The sequence below is a fragment of the Terrapene carolina genome, unplaced genomic scaffold, assembly GCF_002925995.2.
Source record: "Terrapene carolina triunguis isolate 2854851 unplaced genomic scaffold, T_m_triunguis-2.0 Scaffold96, whole genome shotgun sequence".
In the NCBI taxonomy this organism is placed as follows: Eukaryota; Metazoa; Chordata; order Testudines; family Emydidae; genus Terrapene; species Terrapene triunguis.
The window spans coordinates 15,157,699-15,184,169 of NW_020664447.1; the positions used below are offsets into that span (position 1 = coordinate 15,157,699).

Genomic DNA, 26,471 nt, shown 5'->3' on the forward strand with positions numbered 1-26,471 from the left:
AGGTTAGGGATCTATTACAGGAGAGGGGGGTGAGGTTCTGTGGCCTACAATGTGCAGGAGGTCAGACTAGATGATCATGATGGCCCATCTGACCTTAAAGTTTATGAGTCAATGGGATGACATATGTGCACATATTTAAGTGTTTTCCTGAACTTGCATCTGTGTAAACACATGGACCTGTTCTATTCAGTAGAAGTTTTGCTACAGACTTAGTTGTGACCAAGATTTGGCCATAAGAGATTAGTATAGAGGAAAATCTTACATTCACACGGTGGGTCGGAGGAGGGGAGGTGCAGAAAGTGATGACTCAAGACTTCAGCCCTATCACCACTTTTTTCTATTAAAGTTTCATTTTTACCTGGTTGAGAAGGGGTCTAGATGGTGATCATGGTTAACCATTTTAAACAAAAAATCCAGTAGCTCTCTGTCAGACATTCTTGGGAATATCTTTCATTGCATCCCTAATGGGCTCATCATCCCAGTGACTTGATACTGCATTGAAGTGGGTACACCCACCAAAAGTAAGATAGCATTTCCAATTCAATGATTCATATAGAATAAATTCACAACAGTGTGGTGTCTCTCATTAACATGGTGTATATATGTTGTGGTGACTCCTTGAGTTGAGGTGGACTACAACTATGTAGAGGACATAGTTTACCAGAAATACATTAGTGTAAAGAGTGTGTGTGTGTTTTACTAAAACTTTCAATGTTTGTGAAAAAGAAGTTCCACATCTGCTTTAAAGATATCCAAGTTTATTACTGAAAAATGCAATATTCAAATGTGTATGATACAATAAGTAGTTGAATTTGTACATGTAAACCTTGATAAAGTAAACAGCATCTCAAGGACAAATTTATGCCAAAAGTGTCATACAACAGTTAATCAGATCAATCACTTTCCAAGAAAAAAAAAAAAGCCTTTTCCTTTGTGTGACATAAAACTGTTTTTTCCTGTGTGAATTCTTAAAGTTTGAGGATATTCATAGGGTCATAAAAAGTAATTTTAAACACAAAAGGAAATCAACAATTAACAGGCCACAGAGACTTTTAGTATGTAGTACTTGAGTCAATTATTCTCAAACATTTTCTGGTAAGTATTGCAATCTCATTTTAAATATTACTTACAAAGTTTGGACTTGTAAATAGAAAAAATAGAGGAATTTTTTTTCCTAATTCTTTACTTAGAAACCAAGTTGTATTTAAATATTACATAAATTTCAAATATATACACAAATATATTTAGAAATCTCCTATGATCATGATATTGCAAGTCAGCCAGGACTATTATTAGAGTAAAAATGATTTAACTTTGTTATTTAGTAACATTTTTACACACAATTCTTTTCAAACAATTGAAATTTTAGTGTTACTAACCTATATAGAAATTAGAATAAACAATTTGGCAGACTGTACAAATACAAGATTCTGAGTCATCTAAATGGAACACAAAATAAAAAGATGATCAGATTCTTTTATTTTTTAGGGGAGTAGGATGGGGTGGGCAGAGCAACTGCCATGTTCTCAGTGATTAAAATGCATTGGGTTTAATGCTAATTTCTCAACTATTAGCATCCTAATCACAAATTCCTGGCAATATCAATGCAAGTCTATGCAGAATATATTACATAACAAAGGCTATGGCAAAAAAGTTAGTGCAAGCCAATGGAGACATTAAAGGGTACATTTTTTAATGCAGTGCACAGATATTCAGCTATAGGAATAATTAACATTTCATGGCTAAATCACCATGCTGCATTAAAAATTTACCTCTATAAGGAACAGCAAAGTGATTTGTATGCACTCCCTAGTTGTACAATCACAATGAAGTTGTGCTGTCATGGTGATGCTAAACCATGCCAATACAAGGTGGCAGCATATAACATTACGGTGTAAAGATGAGGCCAACACTATCAATACAAACCCTGTGCTGATGGTTTCAAAATGATCTCAATTAAGTCAAGTTATATATGTTAATATTATACAATAGAGAAGGACATAGGATCTCGAGATTTCAGTATTTTGAGAACATACGTGGGAATTTAGTGATTTTCAAAGGTGCTGGATGGACAGTTCTGGAAAACGAAGATACAGCAGCAGTGCGTGCTTCCTCACACTACTCTGTCAAAGTGCACTCTGACCTGGAAGAAGTATCTGTGCACATTCCCTAACTTCGACCTTGCTACTGAGAATGCCAACCAGAGAGTCAGTTCTGGTGGAATTTTTGTGATGTAGACAATTGTTCATTGGAAACAGGACTCAGGCCACGTAAGTAACTGAGGGTACGTCTACACTACGAGATTAATTCGAATTTAGATAATTCGAATTTGGAAACAGATTGTATAAATTCGATTGTGCGTGACCACACTAAGCACATTAATTCGGTTTTTAACCACATTAATTCGGTGGTGTGCGGCCACACTACCCCATTAATTTTAACCACATTAATTCGGTGGTGTGCGGCCACACTACCCCTAATTCGAATTTACAAAATTGATTTTGGTGCTACTCCGCTCGTCGGGGTGGAGTACAGAAATCGATTTTAAGCGCCCTTTAATTCGAAGTAACTGGCTCCGTTGTGTGGACGGGTTAAGGATTAATTCGGATTAACGCAGCTAAATCCGAATTAAAGTCGTAGTGTAGACCAGGCCTGAGAAGGTATCAGTTGACCCACCTGCTAGGATCTAATTGTGATCTAAAAATGAAAGACTTTGTCTCATCACCCATCCCCTCGCCCATCCAGTTGCCTTTAAATTAAGCACAGAGTTTGGCCAGAATGAGTAATAAACCCCAAAAGAAAAGGAAATGAAGCATGAAAACTACTACAGCAACTTAACTGCAACCCTCTTATTCTTGATTACAACCAATATAGGACCTGATCCAAAGCCAAGTGGAGTCAATGGGAGTCTTTACATTGACTTTAATAAGCATTGGATCAGGACCATACTGCATCTGTTCCTAAGTGGATTTTTTACAATGTTGGATTGTTACATTCTACCACCGTAAAATATATAATTTTACCAATATGGATACAGTACAGGAGGAGATAAAGAGTTTGGACTAACTGTATAAGTGATTTTCAATGGGGCGTACGTTCATAAGAGACTTAAGAGGTTTTGAAAATGTTACCCTTTAGCTGTATTAGTACAGTAAGCCACGCGTGGGTGTGCTGTGACAGGCTTAATAATTTCTTTGATTTTTGCCCTGTATAACAGTCTGTCTACATACCAAATTTCCTGTGAGTTTTAGTCTCAGCTGCAATATTATGTAAAAACACAAACATGGTTGCATGTTCAATTTCCATACATTTGTCCTGAGTGATCATCTTCAGTCTTTTGTGAAAATTACAAAACAGGAAAAATTTCCTGTTGGACAGAAGATTGCTTTTATTAGGAATGTTAAGTGAACTTATCCCTAAACTACTTTGCACTTCTCAGTTATTTCCATCTTTATATCACGCCTTGCACATGAAAGTTTATTTAGTTTTATCTTTCTATAACTTTTTTCTTTTCATATGTAGCTACTTAAGTAAAATGAATTTTCTTTATAAACTTGTTGCCCACTAAATGTTAAAAAGAGTTTGTTTACACTTATTTTAGTGAGTATTTATGCTAAAATGCAGTTATCTATATCATAGTAGCCATATGATTTTTAAAATGAAGAAGGGGGATTTCAAATGAAGCAAAAAAGGAAATAACTCTTGTTAACATGCCTATGTTAATTGATGTGGAATGAACCATATCATGGCACAATCCAGCAGATGAACTAAGTCCATAAAAAAGCACAAGCAATCACAGGTAAATGACAATGGTTTTAGTCATCCCACAAATTCTCTGAGTCAGTGTCAGCGTTTGCAATTTACAGGAGAGTAAGTCACAGTAAGAAAATCCCTCAAAGCAGACTACTGTAGATCTCAAATTATTTTGTTTTTTTATTTAGAATGAGCTAACCCATAGGAACAAATATTATAAAATGCAAATGGCAAAACCAACACCTACTTTAAAGCTGTGATTCCCAAGCGATTTTTAATTTTTGTAGACTATTTCATAGGAGGGATCCTTTTATGGATCTACCTCTTGAAATCCACACTGGGTCCTATGTATCTTTGATGGTCCACAGAACATAGTTTGAGAATCACTGCTCTTGCACATGTGCAATTCACAGTAATAGTTCACTTGATGTGCTTATTATGTAAAAATGAAATAACATATTTCTAAAGAAAAACAATTATGGTATATTATCTGCATGGAAACTTTAGGCTTGTTGTTTTTGAGATCAGCCTAAAAAGGTATTCTCAAATTTCCCTACAAAATCTTTATGTAAGAGTCGTGTGAGGAGAGTTTTAGGGAAAAAATACACATGTTGGGGACTAGTTTTCATCTTTAAAACACCTTAAAAAGATGCCCCAATCCAGCAGTGTGTGTATTATCCTTTGGTGGGCATTTACATTCCAAGTGCCAATCGGAAGCTTGTTTACATGGCACAGCCATGAGCACTAGGGGGGTGTGAATTCCAAAGCATGCCATGGTTGCACACTAATTGGCCCATGAAGACACTAATGGCATGCACTAAAAGTTCCCTAGTGTACATTTACACAGTACTGTTGTACTAAGAGTCCAAACTTCGACTTTAGAAATTCCAGTCAGGGCCCAAGTATGAATACTGAGCTGTTAATCTATATATTGATCTATTCACTTTCAGTGGCAGAAAGTAAATACTAGTGAGGATGATGCAACAGAATTCTTTGAATCAAGCTCTGTTTGGATAATTGTTTTTTTTTTTCTCAACCACCAGATTTCTGATCTCACACATTAGGACAAATTTAAAATCTAAGTTGATGAAAAAGATGAATGCTAAATTGATGGGTTTTTTTTAATTTCTGGAATGAAGATTCCTTTTTGATTGTATCAAGACACTGAGTTCAGATAGGAATAGTTAAGACATTTTGTACTAGTGACTAGGATCTGTAATATTTAAAAAGCTGTACTGTACCTGCTCATGCGGTCTCTCTTAAGGTGCATGCATAGAACAAAGTTATTATAAACTAGATCGGGAATGATCTAAAGCATTTTTGCACAGATGCTACGTTTTGAAGCTCTGCAGCTTTGGAGACTTCATAAATGAAGCCTGCATGCACAAGTCATTTATACTGGTCATTTATTTGGAAAGAAATATCTAGAATATGAAAATGTAGGTTAATCAGCATTCATGTAATACATAATTCCTGAGGACAGAGTGTGCCTTATATCTTTGTAAGATAATTTGTATTTTGTGCAAACACCACACTAAATGAAATCTAGCAGAAAGGTTCTCAGCTAAAACAAATTCCTATATAGAGGCAATGCCTTTAGATATTGTTGATACGCTATAGAAACAAAGGAACAAAAACACACACTATTTCTCCAGAAGTTCTTGTGCTTTCCCAGCACTTTAAATTAACTGAACAATGTCAAATTTATATATTCCTATCTAACGTACTTCTATATTTCAACATTGAAAGTCATTATAGAAGACTGCTGTACATCTCCAAATCTAAGACCATACTTTATTACAAAAAACATTTCCTTTCTTATTTCTTTATTTTTAATGCCCAATTGGAATTCTTCCAGCTATACATTGATATGTGAAAATATCCTCAGGCCAAAAAAACAAAAACCACATGTAGAAATATTAATCATAAATTTTTGGCTAAATTTATACCAGTCCTTCTGCCTTGTTCCAGCCAAGGCATTTTGTTAAAACATTAAAAGACACATCATTTGTGACCCTATACTAGTTAATGGATAAAACTAAACTAGGATGCTATAAAGCTGGGGAGTTAATACATTAAACCAGACAATACAGATGTCTTAAGCACAAGACAAAAGCACATTAAGAATTTCTTATTAAGAATCATGTGACACCGAGAATACAGTGTAAACAGAGTATAATGGAAACCCTTCCTCTTGAATAGAACCATTCTACAGAGTTCTACAGAGCTAGTGCTGTGGAATTTTTGGCTAATAAACTTTGATTAGATCCCCATTGGTGCCAAATTGTGGAAACCCAGGCAGTTTTCTTATCTGGTCATAAAAAGCTGGATTTTCTCACTAAACTTCAGTGAGGGTCAGATGTAGGGCCCAATGAAGATAGCAGAAGTTTTGCCATTTCCTTTAATGGGCTTTGGATCAGACCCACAGAAAGGTACATTAGCATAATATTCCTATTAAAAAAATTTCCTCTTTTATTGGCATTGAAATAATAAAATAAGATGCATTTTGGATTTGTGCAGGTAAACAGTGGAGTTATACTTGTTACCTAAATAAGGTATTCTGAGAAGGAAAACTTCAATTCCTCTCATTGTCTGCAGCCAACAAGTGATTTCACTGCAGCTTTATCCTTAAGACTGACGTTAGAATTTATCTTTGCTATAGTTTCTGTGCTTTGTTGCATCCTAACATGAGTCTTAAAACTGAAGCAAATTATCTTTGATTTTTTTTCTTTTAATTCTTTTCATCTGATAGAAATAAACCATTTTTAAAAACTGTACAAATGAGAAACAGGACGATTTAGTTCCCCCCTTTTCCATAAGTGAATCCTATACACTTGTTTTAGTTTAGTACTTCATTTCTCCCGTATTATGAAATATTAAAAATGAAGACAATTTCATGACTCTAACCAGAACTGACAATGCAGTTTCCTGTATGGATGTGAAAACTGAAGTTCAATTCTCTGTGAGAACATTTACTTTTTCTGCTGATTTTGAAAAAAATATTACCCCAAGGCGGCATAAAAGCAGAAAAAATCTAATCCTAACAGTAATATACATATTTTTTCCATGCTTTGATGTATTTAGCCCAAGATAAGGAATGCACATTACTGGAATAGACAGAGTGGTGCTATACAGTACTCTGCTTCTCTTTCCCTGAACAAGCAAGTCATGATGTTATACTGTATATTTGATATATATCTGCATAAATGACAGTAGCTTGCATACTGTAAAGTTAACTATATATACATGAGTAAATTATTTGCACTGCAATAGAAATTTCAAGTCAACGTTTTATGAAGTCATAGAATCACTATCTAGGTAGATAAACAAAATAATATTGACACATTCATCTGCATGCTACATTTAGCATGGAAATGATTCTTCATTTAGCCTGGAAGTATGTGGAGATGGCCTTTTTGCATATAAAAATGGCAAGACAATTCAAATAGTCACATTTCTTTTCAAATATAGTTGCAACATGGGCAATGCATTGATGTATTCTTTCAATGGAACTGATTTTTCTTTGAATTTAGAATTTTTTGGCTTTATCTATAAAGACAGATGGATGAGAAGTGATGTGCAAACCTTGAACTGCATAGTATATATCGAACAGCCTTGTGTCCCCTGTTTAGATCAGGATCACATCTGCAATCTCACCAAGAGACTAGAACAAACCTGACAAACAGTAAGCTTGAAGGATCATTAACATCAATTTATGGCCACAAAGGCAACAATTAATCATACTTTTTTTTTCATAGGCATTACAACTTCAATTGAACAATCAAAAGCTTTAGAAGTAGCAGATGATATATAACTTGATTTTTAGTCATGCCCTTAATATGAAAGTTTTACAGGCAATGTATTTATTTTCATTATGCTGTTGATGACTTGATGAATAGCATGAAAGTTCATTGCAACTTGCTTTACTGATGCATCCAAGCGCTCAACCCCTCATTACACTTTCTAATGAACTGATAGCAACTCCTGGTATTGACCATGGACCAGTGACAGATATGGCTATTCATTTTCTTCATTGGAAGCATGTATTTTCCAGGACCCAGCAAAGCCTGCTAATATATTTTCCAATAGCAGCATATATACACACTGCTCCTCATTGCCAGATCTACCTTCATTTGAGACCTGCACTAGTCAATTTTCATGGAATGTTTTTGCTGCTATACGGTATCAACTAAGGCCATTCGTGGTGATACTGTTTCCCATTCTTTTTCCGCTCTCTCTGCAAATGCTCTAGTTCAGCCTCATACATCATTTCCTGGACCAAGTATTTCTCTCTTCTCATTCTGTCACACAAGTCTTTGGGCATGTCTGGGATCAGGTAGGCAATGAAAGACTTTATTCCAAAAACAAGGTGCTGAAAATAAGAACAGAAATAATTTGTTCAAAGATGCTGAAGTGTTCTGTTTAGGACCAAATTCTGGTGCCATAGAAGTCAATGGCAAAAGTGGGACCAGGATTTGACACGTGATGTAAATAAAAAAAATGTAATGCAAGATGTTTCTAAAGCAACCCCTCATATAAGCAATGCAGTACAGTATAACAGGAACAAACTTCCTAAAAACAAACCTAAGTTCCAATTAACCTAACTTAGCTTAATGTACATTCAAGACTCATTCCGTTTTTTTTTCTATAGCTTCACGAAGATTTGACTGACATCTACATGCCAGATGAGTTTGGACAGAGGAAATGAGGCTCTAGAAACAATCTGTAGAATTTGTGCAAACTTTCTCAACACAGTTTCCCAGCATGAGGCAGTTGACCAGTACTGGCATTTTCTAATATATCTGGCTCTTCGTTGTCTCTCCATAGAGCATAAGGTGTAATCACCTAGTTTATGATACTAACCAGTACTTTGATTTTGGGCCCATTGTAGGATATCTGATTTAGACCTTTACACAGGTGGAACAGCAAAAGTAGTATCATTTCTCTCCTAATCCATGACTAACCTCAAATACTATAATGAAAGCCAGCCGTGCAGCTAGGACATGCCAGAACTGCAAGGTGAACTCGTAAGGAGCTGAACTCCAGGGTGGCGCTCTGTAGTCTCGATATCTGTAACACAAAGAAAAATGTCCTTTGGTAAGAATACTCCTGAAATAACATGTGGATTCGATCATTACAGAGGTGCTGGAACGAAGAATCACCAAAATGATATGTGGGGTTAGAATATGACCGGAGAATGAGGAATAAAGGAATGGAAATTATCCATTCTAAATACAAATGTTTAAGGACGTATGATAACTATAAACATGCTTCAGTAGCAATTCAATAAAAAAGGGAGGAAAATGATTCGAAGTGCATGTGAGTACTGAACAGGGCTGAGCTTAACATAGTGGTTTCATTTCAAAAGGGGGTCAGACAAGCATTTTCTTTTGCTTTGATACAGCAGAACCCTCCAGATTCACTTTGAGTTTCAAGTTCAAGTGAATCTCTTCCTAAGTAGGCCTAGGTTCATTTGATTTACTTCTGGAATGTCTCAGCCAGCCTCAGCTAAGTGTCAATTTCTAGTAAACCTGAAACTAGACGTGTTTCACTTGTATGAGTTTTGTTGCAAACACTTTGCACAGCTTTGATAAATTAAAGGAAAAAGTTCTCTTCGGCCTGCATTGTGGGTCTCTGCTGCATACCCTGTACTCACTCTGCCTACTCCCACTGGGAGCAAATCCTGTGCTGGTTTTAAACCAGAAGCATAATAATACTGCTGTGCTCTTAATATAGCACTTTTCATCTGCAATCTCCAGGTGCTTTATAAAAAGAGGTACCCCCATTTTACAGATGGAGAAACTGAATCATAGACACTTGAGATGACTTGCCCAAGCTCACGCAGCAGGCCAGTGAAAGAGCCAGGAACAGAACTGAGGTCTTGTCTCCTGACTCCCAGTTCAGTGCTCTATCCACTAGGCCGCACGGCCTCCCCACAGAGGGGTGAAACCTCTATATCAAACAAACTTATAAAGGAAATACTAATAAACAAAAATAATAAAAGAAACTGTTTTCTGACAGTAACTTAAACCCTGGAGTTATAGATGTCAATTTCCATTAGAATCAAATATTCTCAAAGAACAAGGAGCATCTCAATATAGAGATGAAACAAGTTGCGCTTTTAACACATACCTGCAGTATCCTGAGTATCCCATACCAAGCTCATTCAGATCAAATACTGATAAACTACTGTTGACATATCCCTTTAAACATCTGGAAGGAAAAGACACAATCTCAATATTTTCTGCAAAGAGCAACTGTATCATAGATTGTGCATGCAAAACATGTTTCACAGATCTCCCACCATCACCAATGCATGTCAAGGATTATGGTATGCCTTTCAAATATTTTGATTATTATTTTTTATTATTTTTATTATTAATTATTATTATTATTATTTAGTGTCTAGGTTTTTAGCTGAAAGAGTGCCATAAAGTCAATGGATGTTTCAGGGATAAACCCTCACACAAATTTTTTTTAAATGAATTTTGTGCATTCAAAAGGAGTTGGATGCTGATTTTCACTATTTATCCAATGAACACATACAGCACATTCAGTAGCAAAGTAAGGTTCTTCACAATGTCCTGCCAAAATACCTGAACCTGAAGGGACCTCCTGTAAAGAGAATAAATGCAGTTCAGTCTCATTGCAGATTCTGCCAATAATGGAGCCAAATAGGGCCAATGTGATGGTGACTTTTATGATCTGGACTTTTACCCACTCAGAACAAAATGGAGAGCACCAAACTGCTTTTCACAGATAGCAAAGAGCCATCTCATGGCAACAATTTTTGGTCATTACTGACAGGAACTACATACAGACTGATGACCCTAGAGGTGAAAGGTTCCATATGTCCCTGAAAAAAATTATGAGCTATCTATTCTTCCTCAGAAAATCTATCCTTGCTACTTAAATCAGTTTTGGTTTAGAAGTGCCTCCTGAAAGGCAAGGAGGATTTAAGAAAAGATGCAGAAGAACAAGAAAAATTAGCAGCCTTTAATCTGAGCTATTAAAAAGGTCTTTAAAAGGAATGGTAGCAACACCCTACTTTTCTAAGATACTGCAACATATGTACCCAAAATCATCTTGTTAGTTTTCTTTTAAACTGGAAGTCCATCGTCATTCTCACAGAAAATCACAATTTGGTTCTCTGAAAAGAAGCATGTTAAAAAACAATGCCTTTTGTCTCCTCCTACTGCACAGTGGTGTAGGGGAGTTAATGAGAAAGAGCCACAGCATAATTTTACTGAGCAGCTTGCTATCATGAAGCATGGCCCAGTTCCCACTGAAGACTATGTTAAGGCTCCAACTGAATTCACTGTGAATTGAATGGTTTTGTGACTTTATGTGACAAAAATAAGTGCATATTAAGTGGCATGCCGAAGGGAGGAGTATAAACATAGTGCCTTCCCTGATAAGCTTTCATCTCCCCTAAGTGGGCCAGCATCAGCAGTAGCAGCAACATCCAATGCAACAACAATTTATGAGGATTATTTATCAAATCTAGTGAGGCCAGAATCTATCCTATCCAATGCCTCCTGAACTCCACCCCCCACCAGTGATGAAAAAGGCCAAAGGGGACATTGACAAGGAGGAGGGAAATGATGACCATACAAGAGTTGGTGAAAACCCAAGAAACCGGGCAAGAGGAAACTATAAGGAACAGAACAAAGTTAAAATAAAGTCATCTCCCAGGAACAAGGGGGTATTTATTGCATCAATGACAACATCTTTTAAAATCACAAATAAAACTATAAAGTAAGGAAACATAATAAAATAATGAAATATATTTACAAAGTTAGTTTTAATGTACCCCCCCCCATTGAATGCATAGCTTTCAAGCCAAAGCACAATAAAACATGCTGTCAGCTCACATTTTAGAAATTGTGAGGTACCAGCCATGAACAGTAAACAAAGATAAACAATTTTCTAGCTGGTCATTACTTTTAATGAGCACTTAAATGCTGAACCAATTTTATCAAAATGAACTCTGATCAGTGAAAAAGACAACTTTTTCATTTCAAATTTCACCCTTCTATTTTTGTCCTGTGTGATGGATGGGACCAAACAACCCTCCCCAAAGATTAAAACCTGAATGTTGAAGAATTAATTCCAGTAGCAAAAATATTACTGCTGTGACTGTGCTCATTATCCTGGGCTTATTTTTGGCTGGCTATCTCAACATGACCCACTCTGATGAGCAGCCAAACAAATCAAAAATCATGTCATGCTGGTCCCTTTATTTCACAGTAAAGCTGAATAGAATAATGCTTCACTACTGAACATAGATATGTAATTAACTTGTGGCACTCACAGCTACAAGATAATAATCACCATCCTCATTAACCTGCAGAACTCATTATCACAAGGCCAAAATGAAGCAAATTAGACATTTATGTGAAAAATAAGAATAACCACAGTTACGTTAGGTAGGATAAACATTTGTCAGGGTTATAAAGACATCCTGCTTCAGGGCATAAGCCAGCCACTAACTGCCTAAGGGCATAAGGCAAATTATTCCAATATGGAGTCCTAGCACCTTCCTCTGAAGTATCTGGGATTGGCCTGTCTCAAGACAAGATATTGGAACAAGTGGACCACTGTTCCCATCTGCTATGTCAAACTGGGAGGGAGTGTCTAGTGAGGTCCCCACAGGTGAGAGTCCTGGATCCAGTACTATTCAATATTTTCATTAATGACTTCAGTAGCAGACTGGAAAATATGCCTATAAAATTCACAGATGACACCAATCTGGGAGGGGTTGGAAGCACTTTGGAGCACAGGATTAGAATCCAAAAGGGACTTGACAAACTGGAGAATTGTCCTGAAATCAACAGGATGAAATTCAATAAAGATAAGTGCAAAGTACTACAATTAGGAAGGAAAAATCAAATGGACAACTACAAAATGGGGAATAACTGGTTAAATGGTAGTACTGCTGACAATGATCTGTGGGCCATAGTGGATCACAAATTGACACTGAGTCAACAACGTGATGCAGTTCTGAAAAAAGGCTGATATCATTCTGGGGTATATTAACAGGAGTGCTTTATCTAAGAGATGGGTGGTAACTGTCCTGCTCTACTTGGCACTAATGAGGCCTCAGCTGCATTACTGTGTCCAATTCTGCGTGCCACACTTAAAGAAAGATGTGGACAAATTGGAGGGAAGCTAGAGGAGAGCAACAAAAATGACAAAAGGTTTAGAAAACCTGACCTATGTGGAAAGGTTAAAAAAAAACTGGGCCTGTTTAGTCTTGATAAAAGAAGGATGAGGGGGAAAACTGATAATCTTCAAACATGTTAAGAGGACAATGATCATTTGTTCTCCATGTCTCCAGGACAAAAAGTAATGGGCTTAATCTTCAGCAAAGGAGATTTAGGTTAGATAGTAGGAAAAAACTTTCTAACTATCAGGGTACTTAAGCTCCGGATACTTCCAAGGGAGGTTGTGGAATCCCCATCATTTGAGGTATTTAAGAGCAGGTTGGACAAACACCTATAAGGGATGGTCTAGGCTTACTTGGTCCTGCCACCACACAGGGGGCTGGATTTGTTGACTTTTGAGGTCCCTTCCAGCCCAACATTTCTATGACCTTGTAATACTTTGTATCTACAAGTAAACCACACCCCACCAAAATGAAAAGTTAAAGTCTAAATTTTCTAGAATGGTGATTTTGGGTGCCTCATTATCTTGGTGCTTGAGCTGACACAGCTCAAAAGTTGAGCACCTGCCCCCTTTAAGATGTCTCAATTTCAGCACCTCAAAACTGAGACACCCCAAATCACCAGTCACTCTCGAAAATTAGGGCTATATGTAAAAAACAGTTATAGGACTTCTAACTTTTTCCATCATACAGACATACTTTACAAAGCACTGATTGCAGTTCTTAGTACTCTATGTAACTCTTCATCATGTTTATTTATTTGAGAAAGAAAACAACTTTAAAGACAAAAAGTTTTCAAGAACTTCTCCCCCATGTGAAATACAATTTTACCCTTATCTCAGCAGTTTGTCTGAATAATTTCCATGTTAGGGTTATGAACGGTCTTCTTCTGACATGATGATCAAAAGCACTTGAAAAATCCAGGACTATAACTTTTGTAATTAGCATTCATTTGTTTATTTCATATTTCCTCCTCTGCTATAATTAATTGTACAAATTAAATGTTGAATGGCCAAAGTGCTAACACACACTACAGATACCAATTCTTGTTGCTACATACTTAAATTTTACATGAGCCTATGTGCATGTCTCATTTGTCCCATTCGTCTCCTCTGTTGATGTTTAAACCAGTCACCTTATTTCACTGTGGTGAAGGGATTTTGAAAAGAAAATCGTGATTTTATTTTAAGTAGACATCTCTGTGGAAGTTGCTTAGGAAATTATGTGATACAGCCAGGTTTGTGTAACTATAAAGGACAAAATACTACTGATCCAATGTACAGAATGCAGGAAGGACAATGGGGGAAAATATCACTTCCAGAGCAAGATAAGAACATAACATAAGAACATAAGAGTGGCCGTACTGGGTCAGACCAAAGCTCCATCTAGCCCACTATCCTGTCTACCGACAGTGGCCAATGCAGGTTCACTCCCTCTGGGGCACCTAACAGGTAATGATCAAGTGATCTCTCTCCTGCCATCCATCTCCCACCCTCTGACAAACAGAGGCTAGGGACACCATTCCTTACCCATCCTGGCTAATAGCCATTAATGGACTTAACCTCCATGAATTTATCCAGTTCTCTTTTAAACCCTGTTATAGTCCTAGCCTTCACAACCTCCTCAGGCAAGGAGTTCCACAAGTTGACTGAGCGCTGGGTGAAGAAGAACTTCCTTTTATTTGTTTTAAACCTGCTGCCCATTAATTTCATTTGGTGGCCCCCAGTTCTTATATTATGGGAACAAGTAAATAACTTTTCCTTATTTACTTTCTCCACATCACTCATGATTTTACTTTCTCTACATCACTCATATGGGACCTGTTCCAAACCCCTAATCATTTTAGTTGCCCTTCTCTGAACCTTTTCTAATGCCAGTACATCTTTTTTGAGATGAGGAGATCACATCTGTACACAGTATTCAAGACGTGGGCGTACCATGGATTTATATAAGGGCAAAAAGATATTCTCCGTCTTATTCTCTATCCCCTTTTTAATGATTCTTAATATCCTGTTTGCTTTTTTGACTGCCGCTGCACACTGAATGGATGTCGTCAGAGAACAATCCACGATGACGCCAAGATCTTTTTCCTGATTAGTTGTAGCTAAATTAGCCCCCCATCATATTGTCTGTAGGGGGGAGGGATAGCTCAGTGGTTTGATCATTGGCCTGCTAAACCCAGGGTTGGGAGTTCAATGCTTGAGGGGACCACTTATGGATCTGGGGCAAAATCAGTACTTGGTCCTGCTAGTGAAGGCAGGGGGCTGACTCAATGACTTTTCAAGGTCCCTTCCAGTTCTAGGAGATAGGATATCTCCATTATAAAAATAATAAAATGTATAGTTGGGGTTATTTTTTCCAATGTGCATTACTTTACATTTATCCACATTAAATTTAATTTGCCATTTTGTTGTCCAATCACTTAGTTTTGTGAGATCTTTTTGAAGTTCTTCACAGTCTGCTTTGGTCTTAACTACCTTGAGCAGTTTAGTATCAAGTTTAGTATAAAGTTAATGTGTGTGGGGGGGGAAGTATATATAGAAAACGTCTGAATTACTTTTCCTGTCTGTATCCTTCATCTGTACAAGGGCCATATTTGTATGCATAGACAAAACGTGGGATATAGTCAGAAGTAATTGCAATAACAAATGCATTAGTGATGACAGCCAGGACTCCAATTCCTTCAAGGATTCCATACCAGATACCTAAGAGAAAGAAGAATCAATTGATAGAACAAGAACATTCTTTTTATACTATTTTTCTTGTTTACTGAGAAACACAATCATTGTGCCAAAAAAGTTATGTACAGATCCAGACTAGGATTAAGCTAAACTTCCCATGAATTTTGCCATCAGGGGCTGTGTCCGAACTAGATTCACACAATAGGTTCCTTCTAGTTTTAGATCCAATCTGTAAATCCCAAATGCCCAAATCTGTTTTAGAACTATAACCTTGTAAGTATATAAACTCAAAAGGACAGTCTTTTCAAGAGAGTGAAGATGAGGAAACAAAGAATTGTTACAATGGAGATCAGTAGGGAAGAAAATTTTTTATTGTGAATGCTGCTTAACTGTATGGGGGTACATATACTGTCTCCTACTTACAGTCACTCTTAGATCAAGCAGAAAGGCTAGAAATTCCACAGGCTGACACCAACCATAAACCTGTGTTACTCCTTATCAGATGTGCTGTCAATCTGTCCAGAGAACCCCTCACAGCTGTATATTAACATCACTGCTTCCTGAGCATTCTCAATTATATCAATAGTACATCTTCAGTGCAGCAGATCACCTTCTCTGTAAAGTCAAACCTCTTTAACAAGGCATAACTCAGTGCCAAAAAGTATAACTAGGAAGGCCCAAGTATAAGCCACTAAAAAGTGGCAAAAAGAGACTTGAATCCAGCTTGAATTTTACTTATGGCCAAAGAGTCTCATCTCCTTATGCCAGTCAGTTTTGCTCTTAAACATCACAGAGTTTCTGCTTTGAAAGTCCATTGATATTCAGTAATTTTGGATATCATTTCAGTCCCTGAGGTTTTTTTCAATAAGTAGCCTAAAGCTGGGCCTTTAAAATCAAGAAAAGAGTTCAAAACAATGATCTCTCACTGGGAATTGTGGGTGCTCAGGACGTCTGAAAAACAAAGTAATTTATTTAGGTGATAAAATCCGGTTTTAAAGCCTAACTTCAGACTCCTATTATTTAACATTTTGGCCATTGTTGATATTTGTAGTTAGCCTGTTATACCCACTTCCTTTCAATTATTTTAAAACTTTACATGCATTAGCGGTTTAAGAGAATAAAACATGAGCTGATAGTACAATGACTGTGTATCATTATGCTCTCTTACCTATATCTGTTGCTCTTGCAGGCATAGGTCTCCTCCACTGGGTAACAAACTTGTAAGCATCTAGTCTTATTTCTATAATATTGTTAAGCAATGCCAGGAGCGGTGCCAGTGGGAAGGCAGCAACGAAGATGGTGGTAAAGCCAAACTGTAAAACTAACAACAGATTGCCAGATTAGAAAATGAAAACAAATGTGGCCTTAAAAAGGAAAAGCATTGAACTGCTGCTGATTTCCATAAGAAAACTGCATATTGCTGTACATTTGCTCACCCATCTCTAAGTACTCATCCATTAAGCCATGGAGATTCATTGGCTGCAGATTCCAATCTTTTTCCCATTGAGGTAGTGAAATTTTATGCTCCAATAACTGCCCTCCTTTCCTGATCTTGCGTCGTGACCACCAGTTCTGTAGTAACCTACATTAGACAGACAGATCATCGAGCTTGTGATATCACTGGCGGTGCCTGCTCAAGAATTTACAAGATTCACTGATATCATCCTGAGTTAGCATCCTAGGCCAATTTTGAACTGTTCCAAACTACCTGAGAGTGCATACCTGTGGAGATACTTTCTCAAGAGCATTCCTCAATATTCTTAGAAGATAATATTCAAGCCAGAGCAGAGAGCCTTTCCAAACCTTACATACAACTTAAGCCTCACATTAAGGGTTTAATTTCAACCTAAGTGGAACACTAGGCACTGAAGGGCCCCTTATGCTGGGGTGATGTTTTCAATGCACAAACCTAAGGAGACTTTTTTAACATCACAAAGCCTTCTTGAAAGAGTACTTGTTAAAGAATATTGTTTTCTCCTGTAGCAAGGATGTGTCTTTAACAAGGTTTTGGAGAAACTACAAATATAAGGCAGGATTGTGACCAGCCCTTATGATGCTATGCAATGGTTATCTGATGGGGGAGTTGTTAATAAAATAATAAATAATAATAATAATCAGCTAAAGGTTGTAAAAAGCTTCTCAGATGAATGAAAATGGTTATGCAAGTGTTAAGTATTATTTCAACTTGGGCAGTTTGAAATAAGAGACTTCAATTGTATGTTCTGATTTGGAAGTCACTTGGATACACACATTAGGGAGGCAAAATTCACACTTCGTTGAAAAGGTACTGTGCTGGAAAGTGTTTTCTATTAGCGTTGTCAATCTGCTGTTATTCATTTCTAAATCTAGTTTATCCTTTGGCACCTCCTTTCTTTTGCTGCTGAAAAGGTCTCAAGGATAAACAAAGGCCTTGTCTGAATGCCCAGACTATTGCTTTGTGAAAGGGGAAATAATGAACTAAGGAAGCATGTTCTCAAATATTTGTTCTATTCAGTGTTTCAGATCTAGCAGCAACTGTATAGTGCCCCAAAGGTCTTTATCAGGTTGCTGGCACACAACAAACACAGCTTTTTGGACAGGGTTTCAAGGCTGGAACTCTGGACTATAATTTGATGTCACAAGAAATGTAGCATATTCTTCCAATGTTTTAAAGATGTTAAAAATCTTGGCCTAGCTGTTCTCTTTAGAAGCTGCACAGGTTGTGAAAGATAATTAATTTTAAACAACATGAAACAATTCAAAGGCTCAAGTATTCCATAAACCCTTATTGCTGCGCAGCAGTGAATGCTGTACCTGGGAACAACAAGCCCACAGCATCTGATGGGGGAGGTGCAATAACAAGGAAAAAGTCTTTTTGGAATAGCTATTTTAGAGAGACTAGATCATTTAAATTCCATTTACTTTATTTACACCATCCATCCTACAGGGGAGGGGAGCAGCGTTTTTTTTAATGTTTTCTCAAACTGCATTTTTGTGCTCTCCCAATTGTGTTTTTAAAGCTAACATACAAAACAAGAAGTTGATGAGAGGAATCCTTTTTTGGTCACAGAGCACGGATTGTTTTATAGTGGGACAGTGGCACCACTCTAGTTAATGTGAAGACTAGCTTACTGTTCAATAGCCAATTTTATTAAGTGTTCTAAAATCCACATGCTTACTGAGACTGACGTGATGAATTGCTGTGCTAGGTGGGGATCTGGGGCAGGGTTAGTGGTCCAAATTTGAGGTCATCTGAGCAAGAGGTTCCTGGGATAGAGCTTTCCCCTCAAGTCAGATGACAATTTTATGGTTCTTATAACAAACTTTTTTGCGCACATCTGGGGCTCAAACTCTGGCTCTTATCCTTCCCAAAGGCATACCACCTGCATGGAACTGAACTCTGGGTCCAGCACCCACGCCTTTTTGAGGAAAGCAACATATAAAAAAAGGTGTCAGGGTAAAGTTTGGAATGAACCACAAGCAGCTCTCCTGAGCTGTGAATTTGAGTCCTGCTCTATGCAGATTTCTAAAAATGTGCATTGGGCACATTAGTGGCCCTCTCAACCTGAATTCTTCAGGGGCTCCTTCTGGAAATATTGCCTTGAAAGCAAAGCTTCTGGTTCAAGAGCTCTTATTTTAAAGTGCTCTAAAATCCACATTCATACTCAGATTTTACTTGAGCAATATTGTCAAGGAAAACAGCATTAATTAAGTAGAGGGAAGATGAAAGACTCTGGTATGCAGCAGCATTAGAATAATGTAACCATGATGTCTGAACCTCACCTGCTTCCAGAATAAGGAGATAGTGTGATCAAAAAAAAGTAAGTAACTGTGGTTCAACATTAGCATGATCAAAGAGGCTGCAATGAGTATCAGGAAACACCCCATAAAAGAGAGCCTAGTGCTAAGGACTGGTGTAAGTTCAGCGTTGATCAGCGTGATTCCAGGATACTGTCTTCAGTCAAAACAGTAACTTATATTTATCATAAAAAATAAAAACAGAAAACCTTCAACTTTCTACAACATTGCATCCCGTCTACACAAACCAAAGGATCACAGCTATCAGTTTCACTTCTCAAAGTGCTGTAGTTTCTGTGAAAAAGGGGTCTGAAGGAAACAGACATTTCGAAAATTTTTGTCACATGGACCTATATAAAAACAGTCATAGCAAACCTCAAACAATATTCACCCCACACACAAACTGCTTTAGAAAAATCAAGCAGTTCACAATCTACCATAAATATTTTGACATGACACTCTAACCCAAAAGAAAGATTTTTTTGCAGAATTTTTTCCACCCGTTAAAGTGGAAATGCTGGTTCAGCCTTAACTTTGGTGGAGCTACGACACCACCATAATATTGCTGAGCAACATTAGGTCTAGGGGTAGAAATAAGAATGCAAGTTATGGTTTCTGGTCAAAGGGCCCCTCAGAAACCACCCTTCCCTAAAATAGGGGACTAATTTTAATAATCAATGTGTTCTAGGTGCTCAGGGAGATTGTCTTGAGTATGGGTATCCCACAACTTGAGTTGGGGTAGACTCTGTGATGCAAATTAGCAGCCATTTGCTTAAGGGGCTCCAGAAATGTAACCTCCCCAAAATAAGCTGCTTATAATTTTCAGAGCACACTAAAACCATGTGCATGTGTAAATTGCTTTACAAATGCTGCAACAGAATCTGGAGTACAGCTTGTGTTGCAAATCTGGGGTCTGAACTAGAACTCTGTAACCTACCATCCCTGATCCTCGGTAAAATATGGATCTAGATCCAAACTCTGCATGTGTCCCTCTCTTTCTATAACGAGTGTGGAAGCAGAGAAAGAACTGACAGGAAGGGGATGACAGTTTGTTAGCAAGAGTCAGGCTAACTGTAACCCTAATAACGCAAGAGTTGTAGAAGCGAGGAATGTGTGAGGCGAGTGGGAAAGAACTGTGTGAGAAGTTGTTGTGACCTTGTGTAGATAATGTGTAGATAATACGGAATGTAGACTAAGAGTCTACATTAGTGAGCAAAACAAGATATCAGAATGACCTACGTATAAACAAAATGCAGCTGTTGCTCATTATTGTCTGTAACAAAAGGTATAAATGCTTGCTGTAATTGTTTACCTGTTGAGAGACCTGTTTAGCTCTCTCCCTCTATGCAATTGATAGAGAGAAAATAAAGTATCTGACTTGCTGTACCCAAACAAAAAGTGAGAACTCTGTTATTCTCTGACAATTTGGGGGCTCATCCGGGATGGCAACGCCCACAGAGGCACCGGCAGCTGCTACGGATCATTCCCCTTCGAACCCCATGGCGCCACAATAGAGGTAGGAGACCTTTTGAAATCTCTATTGGGGTGTCGGAGGAGGACTGTCCGTGGGGCCGTCAGTCCCTGTTGGGCTCATGCCATCCGAACTTATTGACTGTGCAGCAAGATCAGATGCAGAGCGGTTTTGGGGAATTGTTTTGCCGCCCCCAATAAGGTAGTTGTATGCGGTTCTGGGGACCTGTTAGTTTGGCCGCCCCCAAATGCATAAGAGAGATGCATAGGTATGCACCGGTGCTGAGGGGTTTTTACCGCCTCAAGAGGGGTTGTTACTGCCTCATAGTGTAGATGCATCGTGGTATTTGGAGATAGAGGCCTTGGTGTGTGTGTGTGTGTACACCAGTGTGAATTGAGAGTTACCGGAAGACGCCCAGAGTACTCTGCGAAGTCTTTTGGCTCATGACCAGAACTACTCTAACGCAAGCCCGGTAACTAGAGGATCTTTTAGGAGATCCGACCCACAGTGGGCTAACTCGGCCTGGCATCATCCGGCGAGGAAGCTACCTGGGTCTAGGAGTGTGTGAACCCATCTTCCCTCCCCTTTTCCTCTCTGTGTGAGCCACTGACAGTCTGATCATCTCACTGGATGCAACGAGAGTAAGCGGCGCCATCTCTCAGAGACTAGCCGACGCTCTTTGCTGAAGGGAGGTGTAGGAGGGTCGTGGCCATCCTCGTTAGTCTCTCCTGTGTGAGTACCCTGTAGGGAGAGATCCTTAGTTTATGTGCCGCTAGAGCGGACAGGGCATCCTCCCTGTGTGTGTGTGATTGGAAAGTGGGTGGGGGACAGTCTAAGCATTCCCTCTCACCGCCTAAGGGTACCCCATCTTATTTCATGTACGTACATTATGGTCTTAAAACCTGCAGGTAGTTAGACAATTGGAATATTTACACGCGTGAAAATCCATCTAAACAATGCCCACTAGAAGGTACCTTCAATCTAGATAAGATCATACATCTCAGAGGAGCTTTTAATTACCAAAAAGCCTCTGACACACAATGGGAGCAATTTGTCTATTGAGGAAAGGAACGGGTTAATTTGAAATTCAGCTTGGTCCAGAGATAAAGAGAAAGTTGATCTGCGTTCAAGGTCAAGAATCAATGCAGACCAGGCTAAGTACAAAGAAAAACTGCTTTCGGCCCCAGCTGGCTGTGAAAAAAATATAGACATAGTCAAACCAAAGGCAATACAAGTTACAGTGCTGAGATTACATTTGCAAAGCTTAACTGTCCAGTGAGATCCAACAGTCTGCCTTTGCGACCCTGGAGCCGGCGTGGTTTGGGGACGCTGAAGAAGCCACAGGCAGCCGGCCTGGACTGGAATCACTGAAAAGACGCCCCAGGAGACCCCAGGGCGTAAAAGAACTGCCCTCCCAAGAAAGGAAGCAAGTTGGAGATTGCACTGCGCCTTCTCTGAACGTTATACAAAGACGTGGCCAGTCTGGACATACGTGTGTGAGTATGAAAGTGTGCCTACTCTCAGCCGCAGTAAGTCTGAGAACCGGAGAGGGGTTTAACATTCCTCTCTCCAACCCGGTTGACTGGGAAGGATGTCAGGTGGATCTACCCCAGTTGTAGCAGGACTGGGCAATAGAGAAGTTGGAGTAATAGGAAGAGTTGTGTACTTCATAACTAGAATTGAGCAATTAAGAGCATAGATCATGAACCAGGCAGCAACTCAAACCTATGCCCAGGGCAAATTGCAAGCCTTGAGACAGGACTTCCAGGCAGAAAAGGAAGCACTAGTTAAGCAAGTACTGGTCCTTCAGGGACTTGTCAAAATGTAATTATTTGTGCTCAGTATATCCTGTAAGAGCAGTGTGTTTGCCACAAAAGAAAATTGAATAGTTAAATGCCAATGGGCCATGCGTTTTGCCCAGGTGGCAAGCCTCACGAGGGAGGACTCGGGTAGCCTTGGGAGTAAGAATGTTTAAGGGAAGAGACCAGGAAGGGTGGGGGCTAGTTGAGAAGCCCACCCTCCTAGCTAAATTGGTAGTGAAAAAGCCGGTGCCCATGGAAGGGATGGTTCAGCGAGAAAAGCAGGATCGGGCCCAAGCGGGCAGGCAACAGATAGAAAGATTGGAAAGCAGGTTGGAAACTTTGGGGGCATAGTGGAAGGAAAGGAGTAAGTAATTATAAGCATGGGGATTTCAAATCCCCAGGATAATAATTGGAATGGTAAAATCTGAGTTGATTGGGTGTCGTTCTGGGAGACAAGCAAGTGATTTAAGAAAAGAGAGTGAGAAGTTAACTCTGTAGTTGCTAGAGGGAATCAAGCAGTGAAACTTGGTAGGAATGTCTGTAAGTAATTCAGGCAAGAGGTTATTTAAGTGGAATTATTCGACTATGAATACGTTAGTCGAATTTGCTGAAGAACACTCCTGCTGTGTACAATCTGTGTTTTATAAGTTTGAGATGAATTGGTATTGTTTTAAAGTTGCAAAACTGAGAATACTTTTGCCAGACACAGGAAACTAGTGTTGTTTAAGGTATTTAGCATTTAATCCTTAAGGTGACTTAATGCTTTACAAGATTTAAAATGTTTTAACTAAAGACCAAAGGTTGTGGCTGCAGCAGGGTAGTCAAAGCCAGGAGAATAAAAGATTTGAATTTGTTTTTGGGTAACAAAATAGCAGATAAAAGATCTGGTAAAGAGAGAGAAGGACAGTGCCCCTGACTCTGTGTGGTCGAACTGTCTTAGTAGGGGTGCATGGAGATTTTGTAAGCACAAAAGAAATAGTTACACCTTGTGTAGAAATTGATGTGGCTAGTGTTGTGGAAATTGAATTGTGGAGAGGATGTGCATTTTCCCCAGAACATGTGCAGTATATATTGTAGCAAAGGTAAAAGAAATGGAAACCTACCAATATAGGTTATGTTGTCTCTTTCAGATCACTGTGTGTTTGAAAGCAGGAGTTAGAAGTAAAAGGCAATCAAAAGTCTGGGAAAGTTAATTGTGTCCTTTTTTTAAAGTAAGAATCTTTAAGCTGTGGATAGCTTTGGATCTGGAAGCAAGCCAGAAAGCATCTGTATTAATGCAATTTTCTAACTAATAAGGTAGAAGCCACTGAAACCTGGGCTGCCCATGAAACAAATACAAGGAAATATGGGGTAATTCCTCTGTTTTGCCTGAAATCAATAAGAGTATTTGTATATAAAGAAAATATTTTAAGCAATGACTAACTACCCAGAAGGGGTAGACCTCTGTTCTTTTGTCTTTCAGATCATCAGAGAAAATGGATGCCCGCTGAACAACATTCCATGTACCATGCATTTACTGGTACAATAGGAATTATTTTTGCGTTCTATGTCCTGTCTTGTGGTGTTTGTCTTGTGGCCAGAATTGTTGTGTTTAATATTTTCATAAGACAGTCTAGTTCAAAATTAAATAGAAGGGTTAAGTCAAAAAGCAGATACTTGTTTTATTCAACTTGGAATACAAAGTGTTTGGATAAATCAGGAAAATGTGATATACTAAAGTCTAATACATTTGCTTAAGTAAGAAAAAGAAACTTCATTGGCCAGATTTCTTTTAATTGAAAAATTGTTGTTAAAATTTGCATACCAACAGTCTTTGGAAGCAAGGATATGGAAGGTTAACCCACTCCCTATATTGCACATGGGATCCTTCTGGCTACCTCAGATTTCTAGCCAGAGGGGGGGAGGGAGGAAAGCTATTGGACACCAGAGGTTGTACCGAGTGGACTCCTCAAAAGTGGGTGTGCTTGTCCTGGCTTGTTGCTCCAAAGCTCTGTAATTAAGTTATTTTACTGGAAGGGTGTACATGGCATACATTGAATAATAAGACTAATGTACTGTATAATGGCAATGTGTATGTGTTCATTGTTGGGAAAAGTGTATGAGTGAAGAGTGGAAGTTTCCTTTGTAGGTTAAAAGAAGCCAAGAAGGGGAGAAGGAAAAAGAACAGAACGAGTTAACTGGAAAAAATATAGCTAGCAAGCTCAGTCCAAAGAGAAGATGCTGGCCCCATCCAAGGACATTGTTCACAGCTAAGACTTGGCTGACAACCAAGAAAAGGGGGGCCTGAATGTGCCCAAGCAACTATGAGATCTGCAAAACACTGCCAGGCATTAATGAAATGTGTTAGGTTTCTTTTCTCACAGATAAAAGAAGTGCTACCCAAAGACACTAGCAGCCCTGCCATTCATTGAAACAAGGAGACTGAGTCTACGTAAAGTCCATCAATGAAAGACTGCTTTGGCTCCACACTGGAAAGGCCCTTTCCAAGTCCTGTTAACCACCAACACCACTGTGAAGTGCCAAGGACTGCCTACTTGGACCCATGCTTCTCACTGTAAAAAGACCCCTCCACCTCGGGAGGACTCTCCGACTGATAAGCCTATTTCTCCTTCTAGCTCTGCTGTGCCTTCTGGACAGCAGGAAAAAGAAAAAAAAGACAAGGTGAAGTGCTAGTAACCTCTCCCTTGTCCACTGACAGACCTATTGTGCCTTTGGATTTTTCTAGAAGAAGCAAAACCATTACAGGGTGATGTGCTAGTAACCTCTCCCCTGTATGATGCTAAACCACACTGTTTCAGGAAAAGAGAAGAAGGAACACTTGCTTCATTGAAACCACAAAGTCCAGAGATTCCTGACTACAAGAGACATTAAGAACTGACCCTGGTGAAGAAACAAATAATTATACACTGGCAGGAAGAAACTTGTGAGACCCATGCTTGGGAACGTGGTATTGATTGGATTTTGGGGTTTATTCTACAGGCTACGTCCTGTGTTTTGGATAAGTCCTTCAGCATGTATTGCCCTCCCTAATTGGATTTTAAATTATAAGTACCAAAGGCACCTTGTTGCCATTGCCCCTGCCATCTTCTCCATTACACAATTACCCCGTAACACATCCAAATACAGACAATGCCATATATTTGATAAAACCAATAGCCAAGGCCTTCACACTTTAGTAATTTATTTAAATATTGTTTGAAAAAAAATATTTTTAAGGTTCAGGATATCCCATATAAGCGAACAATTGCATGGAAAAGAATGGATCAGTGGAGATAAAAGTATATGATATCACTACCAGTGAACCCCAAGAATCTGTAATTGCAATTGATGGGTTCTATAGCGAATGTTCCTGGAATTTGCACTGTGTTAAATGAGAGAGGCCCTTATTATTATTTGGTCACCCAATTAGTGAACAATTAAACAAATACCCAAAGAGTTTGTTTTGCCACTGAAAATTTTACCTGCATAGAAATTATTCCAGTGACTAATAATGTGACCTGTACCTTATTGCAATACACCCCCTCTTATGCCATTAATATCAATGCCTCCCGGAAGTACATAAAGGTGTTCAACCAACAGATGTGGTATAGTACTACACCAAAGAGAGATGTATTAGGATATCAATGGACTGTGATTAACACTACACTAGGGACTGTTAAATTTTCATTGCCCTTATCCAGTTTCCAGATTACCTCTACATACCCAAATTGTTCAAAGAGGACTGTCATTAGGTTAGCACAACAGAGGGCTTGGGTTATTTCCTCTAGAAAGAAGAGAGACTTGACCGGATCCCTTTGGGATGGGGCCAATAGTGCAGCAGC

At 38.6% G+C, this 26,471-nt stretch overlaps 1 protein-coding gene across 1 annotated transcript in view; it reads right to left on the reverse strand.

Moving 5' to 3' along the window:
* Positions 1 to 7,942: 7,942 nt before the first annotated feature.
* The window catches only part of ANO3 (anoctamin 3), a 128,720-nt gene continuing 110,191 nt past the window's right edge, over positions 7,943 to 26,471 (reverse strand). Inside the window, exons 19-24 of the mRNA XM_024214868.2 lie at positions 17,037 to 17,182; positions 16,769 to 16,921; positions 15,477 to 15,624; positions 9,886 to 9,966; positions 8,718 to 8,823; positions 7,943 to 8,125 (exon numbers count right to left, since the gene is read on the reverse strand). Coding sequence (XP_024070636.2) covers positions 7,943 to 8,125; positions 8,718 to 8,823; positions 9,886 to 9,966; positions 15,477 to 15,624; positions 16,769 to 16,921; positions 17,037 to 17,182 — 817 coding nt within the window. The remainder of the gene's footprint in view (positions 8,126 to 8,717; positions 8,824 to 9,885; positions 9,967 to 15,476; positions 15,625 to 16,768; positions 16,922 to 17,036; positions 17,183 to 26,471) is intronic.